The 11508-nt window shown below is 45.2% G+C and overlaps 1 protein-coding gene across 4 annotated transcripts in view; it reads left to right on the top strand.

Moving 5' to 3' along the window:
• Positions 1–2041: 2041 nt before the first annotated feature.
• The window catches only part of ZNF423 (zinc finger protein 423), a 229122-nt gene continuing 219655 nt past the window's right edge, over positions 2042–11508 (top strand). Inside the window, exon 1 of one of the 4 annotated variants that reach the window (XR_010434321.1) lies at positions 2042–3345. Coding sequence is in view for 3 of the 4 variants with exons in the window: in XM_064671143.1 (XP_064527213.1) it covers positions 3306–3345 (40 nt within the window). In the remaining variant the exon portion in view is untranslated. The remainder of the gene's footprint in view (positions 3346–11508) is intronic. The other 3 variants (XM_064671143.1, XM_064671141.1, XM_064671142.1) reach the window with 3 other exon arrangements.

Raw genomic sequence — 11508 nt, 5'->3', positions numbered from 1 at the left:
TGCTCTGAACCAGATAGGGCCTTGCAAATAAACCTTCTAACTGGCCTTCTGGCAAGAGAAAAGGTAAAAAAAAAAAATTAAAAAGAAAATTTATAGATTTCTTAATGAATTTTAAAAAGAGGGGAAAGTTGTGAAAACGGTTCATTTTAATTGTGTGTTTTAAGATTATTTTAAAGTACAGAAAATGTGGGAGCAGAGGGCTGGATGGCAAAGGGGCTCAGGGTGGCAATGGGTCTTGGGAATTACTTGCCAAGTGAAATGTGTAAAACTAAGATTGAAATCCCCTCCTTGCCTGATTGCACGGGGATTTGAATTTGGGTCTCTGAACTCCTCTGAGAGTGCCCAACCGCCAGCACATTCTGGGATGAGAATCTGTCCTGCTGAAGCTGTTCTGCTTTGTAAGAATAATTAAATATTCATTGGGCCAGTGAGAGAACAGAAACAATTTGATAGCCTGGGGATTAAGCCTCTCCAATAAGACAAGGATACAGAAGTAATTCAGTTCCTGATCCAACTCTGATGCTGAATGGATATGAATCTAGGGTCACACTGCCCAAATTTACCATGATCCTGTGTTTTTCAGTATATCCATATCACAATATTTTTTTTCCTTGTCAGCCTTTTTTATTTCTTTATAGAAACTGTTATCACATGGCTTTTGTAGTGGTGAATCTCCATCAACTAGAGTTATCCCCGTTTTTTACTGGGAGCAGAATGGGGACCACGGGCTCTTTAGCAATTCATCCTTGTCCTGGGTTAGCCTTTCTGAACCCCCAATTTGCTACTAGTGCAGTGAGGTGGAGGAAGTGTATCTTGATTATAGTGGTGTTATAGGAAACATTTTTTACTGTATGTCCAGTCTATTGTGGTAATCTGGAATCATACAATAGGAGGGAACCATAAACCTTTATTATGACATTAATAAACCATATAGTTTCTGTCAAACCTTAAGAAACCAGAAAATCACCACTAAACATCAATTCAAATGTGATGCTGCATTAAGAAAAATCATTACAGTTCTATACTGAACTCACTCAATCAAATGACAAACTCATTCCTGACTTGTTTTGGTTTCTTTTGGTGTGTGGGAAGAAGAAAAGAGAAAGATATGTTCCAGGTGGAGATCACTAGCAGGAGAGCAGTGCCTTCACACAGCCCCCTGTACCCCTCTGTCTGATCTGAGCTCGCAGGCTGGGCAGAGCCCTCCATCCTCCCCACTGCCCTGGGGCCTGGGTTCAGCGCCAGGCCAGGGCCCCTCTGCCAGGACTATTTTCACTGGATCTTAGCAAAACTCACCCCATATTCCTTCCATGTAGGACATTTTCTCTTTTGACGTCCAGACATACAATTGTCCGGGCTCTCGCAACAGCACGGGCCCATCACGTGCGGGGAGAGGATGTTTGGAGACAGTTCCTTGCACTTTGCTTGGGGTTCAGTGAATGAAGTGCTGGATGCACCTCGTTCCTACACAGCAGTAAAGGCTCCGTGAAACGAACGAACCCCGTCTAAGTGGGAGAAGAAACTCGTGGAGCGTTTATTTTGAGTAATTTCATTCATAACTTGGCACCAAGTGCTCCGTGGGATGACAAGTTTAAAACACTTCGGATTTTTCTAGAAGAAACCCTCCCAGTGGAGAGGCGCGGGCGACTCCAGCTCCTGCTAAATTTAACACCTCGGGAGAGGCAGAGTAAATAACTCTCCCTCCCAGCTCCGCACAAACAGCCAAGCGGAGGGGGGTGTGCGTGTGTGTCTGTGTGTTAAAAACCGCCCGCGACTTTTCCCGCGGCCGCTGAGCCGTTCGCGCTCGGGGGGAATATTTCAGTGCCCCCGCCCCGGTGCGGATCATGGGCGGCCCGGCCCGGCCCGACCCGCCTTGGCGGGGGCTGCGCGGTGCGGGACCGGGACCGGACCCCGCGGGGCGGGGGCTCCGCGCCGCTCCGCGCGGCGGCGAGTCCGGTCCGCGGCGGCGAGTCCGCGTTTTGCGGGCGGCCGCTGTATTTCCCGGGCCGTCCATGGCTCGGTGCTGTTGGCTCTCTCTCCGTCTGATCGGCGCAGGCTGCGCGGGGCTCCCTACGGGATCAGAGCGCTCCCCCGCCGGGACTCCACTCCTCACATCCTCCTGCTGGGACTCAGCTACATTTCCAGCCAAGCCTGGCTTTATTATGTGTGTCTGCACTGCAGCCCCAGCAGCAAGATCAGGAGGAGGAAAAGGAGCCAGGACAAAGAAAAGAGAGGGAGGCTGGCGAGAGCTAAAGAAAATAAAAACCCAGGGCAGCAGCGGCAGCAGCGGCAGCAATGAAGGCAGGAGCGGTGCCACCTTCCAGCGAATAACCCATGGAGGCAGCTAGCGGCCCCGGCATCGATGCAAAGAAGCACTTACCTTGTTCCGCGAAGTGCGTGCGTGCAGGGGAAGGCGGCGGCGAGCGCGGCCGGCCGCGGGGAGCCCACCCGCCCGCCCGCCCAGCTCCAGCTCCGCGCCGCGCACGGCCCGCGCCGCGCCGGGGACACGGGGCGGCCGCCCCTCGGCCCCCGCCGACAGCATAAAAAAGGACTCGTCGCCCTCCCCGGCCAGCGGCGGGGGCGAGGAAGGGAGAGGCAGCCGGGGGCGACCGGGCAGAGAGGGAGGGAGGGGGCCGAGCGCGGACGGGGGAGGATTTAGGAAAATCGCAACAAGGTCGCACCCCCGGAGCGCCCCGGATTGCCGGGGCCGGAGCTCCTCGTGGGTTTAGACACTCAGTTTTCGCCGCGCGCCCTCCCCCACCCCAAAGCCAGGGACCCCGCGCAGGGCTCTGCTGCTTTTTTTTTTTTCCCTTTTTTTTTTTTTTATTATTATTCCGAAAGTGCGAGCCGGACTGAGCCGCAGGGCGCCTGCAAACTTTAAAGAGAACAAAAAGGCGGGTGGGGGGCGCGGGCCGGGCTCGCTTTACATCGGTAGAATTTCCACATCCAAGTGGGGGGGGAAGGAAGGAAAAAAAAACCCCAAACAACAACAACAAAAAAAAACCAAGAAGAAAAAAATTGCAACTGTTGCGCCTGTGATTTTTCTTTTTTCTTTTTTTTTTTTTTTAATTTTTTTTTTCTCCCGGGGGAAGGTGCCCGAGGGGGTGGAAAGAGGAGTTGAACTTGCCGCATTGCAACAGGCGAAAGAAGTGAGAAAATCAGATAATCGATCCCGCTGCTGCCGCTTCGCCTCGCAAAGTTTGGAGGTGGTGGTGGGGGGGAGGGAGAGAGAAAGCAGGGAGAGGAAGGGAAGGCAGAGACGGGAGGAACACGAGGAGGAGGAGGACGAGCCCCGGCGCCCGGACATGTCCAGGAGGAAGCAAGCCAAGCCCCGCTCGGTGAAAGGTAAGGCATCCTCCGCCGGCCCCCGCCGCCGCCGCCCGGCCCCGGGCAGCCGCCGCCGCCTCCGCCGCCGCGACGCGGCCAATCAGGGCCGGGGCCCGGCTTGGCGGGGATTGCGAATCCCCCCCCGGTACGGGCCGGTGGCGGCGGAGACCCCCCCGGAACCCACGGCGTCTCCCCACGCGGAGCATCCGCCCTCCCGCCGCTCGTTGCGGGGCTGTGCGGGTACCGCGGTGTCGGCCGAGAGTCGCCTGCGACACGTGTCGCGATAATTGATGAAAGAAGCCGGCGGCATCGTTGAGGCGGGGAGGGAGGAAAGTTTTCGCGGGGATGCTCGGGTGCGGTGGCGCATCAGCGGGCCAGGGAAGGGAGGAATGAGCTCACTCGTGTTTTAGCCGGTTAGCGTGAAATTAATGTTCCTTTATGATTGGGAATAGTAGCGCCGTCTGTTTGCTCCCGCTGTCCAATGCGCGTAAGGATGGTGAAAGAAGGGGAGAATTAAACCCGATTTGATAGATAGGGGCTGAGAACTTGCTTGGGCTTGAAGAAACAATAGCCAAATTTAGTAACGGCTATATTAGTAAAGGTTAGACATTAAAGTGCGCGTATTCTTCTCCATGCACAGTGAAGGGGTGTTTAAAACCTCCTGTTTACGTCCATAAGAAAAGAGCTGCTGGCGAAACGTAAAAGGAGGGCCAGGACCAGCCCCGCGCCGTACTGCACGCCTTGCCAGCTTTTTGACTTTTAAGTGAATGGGTACTAGAGGGAAGGCGTGATTCCCGAAGCCTTTCGCTCCCAACCACGAGGAGGTTAGCTGATGTTGGGGAAGGTTTTATTGTCCTCTGCACAAAGCAGAATTCGCAAACTCAGTGGTCCGGAGGCTTTGTTGAAGAAGCACAAAAGGATCAGAACTTCGGGTGCCCAGAAGATGAAACAAAAAGTCCAAAGCGCATGTAATTAAATAACTTGTGGGTGGACAAAATTAGCGTGCAGTTAATCGACCAGCTAAAGAACGAATTGAAACTGCATCCAGGGCCATTTTATACTATTTTGTGAAATATCCATTCTTTAACAGATCACTGCAATATAAGTCGTACGTGCTTCAAATGTTTATCAAGTTTTCGTAAAGTCGGTTCTTCATCTTTGTATAAACCCCTTAATCATTTTTCCACCAACTAAGGGAACCTTTTAGCATTGTGCTGTGGGGCAGGTTTGCAGCGTGGCATTGTGATCCTCTGCAATCCAGGACAATCTGCTAAAGGAGCTACTTCAGTAATTGGTAGATGAGTGTTACAGTCTGTGGGCAGAAGAAAGGGCAGAGCTAAAGCTATTTCTAGGGGATGCTCTGAAATACCTTGTTTGAAACTAAAAGAATCGCAGTTTGAGAACAGTGGAGCAGGCCTTGGGTCGTGACTTCCCTTGGATGAGGGGATCACATTTAGTGGCCAGGCCTCTGGAGTTTAAAATATTTTCCTGTGCTAAAGTGTCACATTTAATACTCAGGAAATAGTCCTATGCCAGTGCAAACGGTGTTTGCTCCAGAAGCTCAGTTAGTAAACCTTGACATCTTGTGACATTTAACATTAGATATTTACCATTTATTAGTTGTTTGTTTTCTATCTCATTACTTTTTAGACAGTAGTGTAGTATCTCTCACAAGTGGTTGACACTTTATAATTAAATTTTGACCCTAATTCTGCTACAGAAGTGATCACTATTTATAAGAGCTCTTTTATTGAATTGAAGCAGGTAGGTTACTGGCAAGTCATAGCTGAGAAACATTATCCCTGTAATGTAGAAATATCTAGAAGGTCTTTGCAATAGTGAGCTGGGTAAACCCCAGTTTTTAAAGATTCTAAATATTTCTATAGTCTCTAGGCACAAAAAAAATGTATTTTCACCTTCAGCATAAACTGGCTGTAAATTACAGGTCTTAGCACGAGCTGCCTAACAGGGAGTCTAAGGAATGAGCTGAATCTGGGTGAAATTCTGGATAATAGGAGGCAGCTCATATGTGCATGTAGGATAAAGAAATTCTGCCTTTCTTTCTATTCATCCATATCTTCTGCTTTTAAAAAGTCCGTTGTATACATTTTGTGGTCTAGGGAGCTGCCAGCCCAGTAGATTGCCACAGTACACGTTTCCATGGAAATAATTGAGATGTAATAAATAAAGGCACTCTGAGGTCACAGGTTTCCCAATTCAACTGAGAAGAAAACAAGCATAAATTATGTGGATGTATGTGTAGCATTTAGGACTTAAAATAATTTACCGTTTTTCTCTTTTTCATGTATTTATTTCACTTTGTATAGCAGCTTTGCTATTTATTAACCACCACTGAGATTTGTGTATCCTTTTTCATTCAGAAAGATTATGCACTAAAATAGGATCAGTCTGTGCCTGTGATGAAAGGGATTATTCTGCATGCAAGAGGCAAGTTGCCTGCACATTAAGTGGGAGCGATGCTGACTTTAATGAAGTGACTGACTTTGACAGAAGTATCGAACGTTGACAACTCTTAGATGCGTGTTATTGAAAATGAAGTGATGGCAAACCCAAACTGGATGCCAGCACAGCTGCAGGTCAGGTGGCCCCCGTGCTGTATTATCAGGCCTCACATTCTGCCTGATTTAGAAACTTGCAGTAATTCCTGCAGCTGTAACTCCAGCAGTAGCCCTGGGCTTCCCCCTGACATGGGATTTGTGATTTGCAATACAATACACTGATTTGTTTTGACCATTAATTTGTGCAAACCTGAAGATATTAACCTCAAAGCTGGTGGTTGGGGACAAAGTTCTACTTGGCTTAAAGGAAGGTGGTTTCAGATCAATTTGGATGGAATAAAAGTGCAAGGGGTTGAGTATTGGTTTACAAAATAAACACTATGGAGACAGTGTGGTGGTAGCAATGATGGAGTAAAACACTGGCCTCTTCTGAAGCTTTACTTCACATCACAGACAAAGCCCACGAAAGTAATTTTCCTCAGTGCAGACTCTTGCCCTGCTGCCAGTAACCTCAGCTGTTGAGAGCTTTTTCAGTTCTCTGTAAGGAAGAGTTGTACCTTACTCAGTGTTGTTAAAACCACGTGGTCCTGAACACCAGAACCATTATAGAGTTGTGAATGTCAAAGCACACTGTCTGTCTCCCAGTACAAGTGATGGGGACTGATATCAATACCAGCGTCCTTAAAAGTTTGTTCATGCTGGCTGCTGTAGGGAGCAGGGGGCACCCAAGCCACTGGGGGGGCTGAGGAAGGCAGGTCTTCCTCCTTCCCCTTGGTCAAACTGTAGCTTCTCGTGCTACAACTTGGAGGTGGTTCTGTGAGGTGCAGTGCTGGGAATGGCAACCCGTAGGTTTCCAGTCCCATGTAATTGTAATTGAAGCATTACTGGACTGCCGTTCCTGGGGACTGGGCTCCCATTGGCACAAGGTTTTAAGCATCAGATGCTCTTTGGCTGCTGAATTTGACAGTTCTGCAAATTGCTGTCAGCTTGCAGGGGTATTTTGTGCATAAACGTGCTAGTTGGTAATGAAACTGTTTTGCAAAAGAATGCACTAATTAACTCTAGATTTGTTATCCTACTTGAAGTTGCAGAATTGCTGTCATATTTTTTTGCTTTCTGTTGGCAAAAAATGCTGATAGAAACTTTTGATTCACACCCTACCTGCCTCATTTGTGTCAGTCAAGAAGAGAAAAGGGGGGTTGCTCATTACTTCGTTATCTGCAAAGTAAATAAAAATACTTCAACCATTTGCTGAGTTCCAATTAGTTGATTGCTATGAATGATCTTCTTTAAAGGAATGCTGTTTTACCTATCTGCTCATACAAAGGTTTGATTTTGAATGTCTTTTGAAAAGGATTCTCTTTGTCTTGATTGATGTCAAGAATAAAAGCGTGATGGTAATATCCCTTTGAAAGCTATTGTATTGTCAGCTCTGGCTGACAGCAGGAGGCCCTCCTAGTGCTATAGATTAGCGCTGTGAAAACACTGACATTTTCTTTGTTATATTGCTGTTGTTCTGCTTGCAAAGTCAATTATACAATGTCGGAGCTCAGTTACAGAGTTGACTGTGGAAGTAACAATGTCTTTCATACTTGTCTTAAAGATATAATTTTCCTTTTTTCCCAGTTGATAGAGAAGAACCTGAAGGTACTGGAACAGTACATTCTACAAATTAAATTTTGACAAGTATAATCATAATTGCCAAATACAAGAGACTTGTGCGATTATCCTTTAATTTTACAGTTCATTCAAGTTTCTGTGGAATTTTATTGATACAGTAAAAGCAGCAGCTAAAATTGATAAAACTCATATCAAATAAGATTACGCTCTTGATTGTTCTTTATCAAGTGTAGCTTTTGGGGGATTAGGAATAATTGGAGATGTTGGTGTTTCATTGTGGGGCTGGTGCCCTGAGAGTGTTTGAATCCATGCAGTACACCGAGCACTGCCTTCAGGGATTAGCCTGCAGTTTTTAATTTTTGCCTGTGTATTTTGCTACAAGCCTAGCAGCGTTCTCCCTTGAACTCCACAAGTCCCATTTTCCTGCCTTTCTCTCCCTCTGGTATGCTTCCTGGATGGGATCTGGGTGGTATTTAACTGGTTTTACTGATTGAAATTCCTGCCTGTGTGCAAACACCTTTTAATTGCGGCCTGTTCCCATTGGTCTCAGTGAATATAACGAATAAACGTGGCCAAAAATTGAAAAGAGTGGGAAAGGTAATGCAAAAGATTTAAATTTGAATGGGAAGAATATAGAAATATTGTATTTTTAATTATGCTACATCTAAAGCCATTGAAGAAGAACAACTATAATGTAACAGCAGTGGCTCTTGAAGAATACCTCCTATTTTTTTTCTTCAAAAATATTTGTGTACAATCAGTGCAAGTTAAAGAACATCATTCACTGCTGAATTGCTTCAGATGACACGTGCAAAGAAAATAATCAGAGACCTCTTGTAGGATGTTAATTGTAGGATTTCTAAATTACTATTATAAACTAATAGGGTAACAAAAGATTCTACAGTTACCAGTAATTTGTAAGGATTTATTTTGTTTTTCTTCAATAATTGAAAATTAATGTCTTGAAGTGAAAGCAGATGTTCATGCCATCCTCTGAATTGGATATAAAAATGATGTTTTGTAGATGCGTTAAGCTTGTGTAAATACAGATTGTCTTATCATAGATGGTGCTTTGGCTTGGTTTTATCTATTGTTTGGTGCCAAATTAATTTCTGGGTTAAACCTGGGGAAGTGGTTTCAGCTTGGTTAAACTGACTAAATCAAGTGCTTAGGGTGGTACCCAGTGATCAATTATTATAGAAAGCGTTTTAAGAACCCTGCCTCACCTGCTGACTCTGTGAATGACAAGACTTTCTCATACTGTAGAATTAATATTTACTTCTATTTTGATAAATGCACTCGTAATTGTTTACTCAGTTATTTTTATTGAACTAGTTAATTTTATCTTGCTTCCTAATTCCAATTTGTGAAATCAGTTTTAGATGATTACAACGTTTGAAAAATGCAAACCACATCTTTTTGGAAAAAGAAATTATTTTTTGGTCTCATGCGTCGTCTGTATTATAATATTCTTTTACACAAAAGATTATTAATTACCTACAATAATTGAACTGTCTTACAAAACTACCTACATCAGGCCTTCATCACTCCATCAGTATTCTCCGTAAATGCCTCTGAAAAAGGATGGCTATTATGTTCCCTTGTATGCTGGTAAATGTGCTGGAGTAATGAAATACTACTGATATAAAACCTATTACAGACTCCTGCTAAATCCTGACTGACAAATGGTGGTGGAGGGAAGGGCCTGGCTCTGGGGGGTGCGTTGGTGGACTCGGACTTGAGGGAGCTGGAGCCAAGTGAGGAACCAGCTCTGAGCTCTCTGTAGTATGTGCATTTATTCAACATACTTTTAGAGCCCAGAAGGAGATTCCTGTGCATTTTCTTTCCTGATGTCCACTAGTGAATGCAGAGAAGCTGGTTCCTTGTTCTCTTGGACAAATAAGGTGATGTGAGTTTTAAGTACTACATCTTCTTGACAACACCTAGAGTATATATATTCGCAGCAGTGAGTTATGGTGGCTTATCAGAGTTGCATTATTCTGGGGAGAAGGACGTGCAGAGACTAAATGGTCTCTTGTGACATTTCCAGCTACAGGAGGTTCGGGCTTCGACCTATTGCAAGGGTTTGTTTTCTAAAATACAAAGGGACCCGATGGAGTTGGAAACTGGGTGATGCCATTTGGAACGGGCTCAGAAATCTCGTTGTGGTACAGTGAACTGGTGTGTGGCATCAGCTTTCCACGGTACAACTTACCTCGGATAGCACTGCAATACCCATCTGAATGTAGCGATAAGTAGCTTCATTATATTGTTTGCATTTGCTTAGAAAGAAAACCTTTCCCCTTCTAGCCACAGATTAGGCAATAGAAAGACCAATTTGCAGAGCTTGTAAATGCCACTTGTTAATCATATGCAGTACAATTATTAATTTTTTTCCCTCTCCCCTCTTGGATGTATTAAGTCAACTTTTTAGCTTTTTTATGTAATTGAAATTTGCCCTTTTGTTACCTGGGAATGAATTATTTTTGAAATGTTGTCATTACCCGCCCTGCTGTGAGGTTTATCTCTTCTGTTCATCCTAATTAAATAAAACATACTGTTGTTCGCTGGTCTCTTGTTGAAGTGAATTACCTGCCTGAAGGCTCGAGCTGGTGTCGGGCTCGCTTGTTGTTGCAGCAGCAGCCGTTGACTAACACATTTACTTTTAGATTTTCATTTCAAAGGGCTCAGTTTGTGCAGTGTGACAGGTGAATGGTGAATGCTTTACAGGACTTTCAAGAGCTGAACAAACAGTAAAGAACTTATTGCTACCGCAGCGGAGTGGCAAGTACAAATGTAAGGCAGCCTTTGTGGCAGAGAAGTGTTTCCTTTGCTGGATAAAGGCCACTCAGGAGACCTGAAGGGCTCGCTTGGGTATGCTGGGGGTGAAATAATCTCAGTCGTGATCTCATTTAAACCCACCCTACCTGCTTGTTCTCCAGGGCAATTTCTAGTGGGGTTGATCTCGTCTCTCTTTGTAGCATCACCCGCAGTTGTGTTCTCCTTGAGTCTGGCACTGATAACGAAGGCTGCTTCAGAAGTGTAACAGTTGGAGTTTCTTTACGCAGAAGTTATTTCTAGTTCATATTAGAGAATGTAAACAATGCATTCAGGTTTTAAAGTGAAGCAGAGGGAAAGGTCCCTGTTTGTAGAGAAACAGTTTGTTTAAGTCTCTGATAGCACTGCAGAAAATGTCTTGCTCACTAGTGAAATCCCGTTATGAGTAAAAGTACAAGAGTTAACAAGTCGCTGTGCTCCAGTCTCTGTTGGCTCTGTTAGGCTCTGGAGGTTTGGTCAAATGTGGCCTAATTCTGCTTTCCAAATATTAAAAAAATTACACAGAGGGCAAAAAGACAAGTTCTTAATATGCATATCCTGGGAAAATCCTAAACCAGTATTTTTACCCCCTCCAGTCCCAAGGCTAATCAAAATTCCTTTGTTTCCACATCTACCATTAAAATATATGCCTTCCTTGGTTGCCTGCTGACTGTACAAGTTTAACCACTCAATTGATTGGACTCACAAAAGCTGTTACTGGGTTTACATAGTGTTTGCCTACAGGTAATTTAGAGTTGGGGGTGAGGGTCCAGGCAACCTCCAACAGAACTGGTACTTAAATTGGCAGCTCTGGTTATTTCTTAATAGTCCTCACCTGAACCTCATGGGGATTTTTCTGGGTTACCACTGAGGCAGATTAGCCAGGCTCTACCTGGTGATTGCTGGAACTTGCTTCACATGGTGGGCAACTGAGTGATAATGAAGACACTGTTAATAAAGGTAGATTCACTTTGCCTTTTGCAAAGAGAGTGTTTGGTGCAATTCACAGATGAAGTCTGTTGTGGGGTGAGCATCTAGGACCCGTTTTTGCTGTCTTTAGGGTGAGTAAAGTTTTTCCTCTTGTAGTAATTGGAGCTGGGTTGCATGTTTAAATGTAAGTCTAAACTCTCTGAATCTGCTGGAGAACTAATGCTGTTAATTGAGATTCCTATTGATGTTGGAGGACTGTGAGTAGCCTTAGGCTTCTAGCAGCTGCAGGGTGAAG

Source organism: Pseudopipra pipra, chromosome 14, assembly GCF_036250125.1.
Source record: "Pseudopipra pipra isolate bDixPip1 chromosome 14, bDixPip1.hap1, whole genome shotgun sequence".
Classification (NCBI taxonomy): Eukaryota; Metazoa; Chordata; class Aves; order Passeriformes; family Pipridae; genus Pseudopipra; species Pseudopipra pipra.
This window is presented reverse-complemented; position numbering and strand designations above follow the sequence as displayed.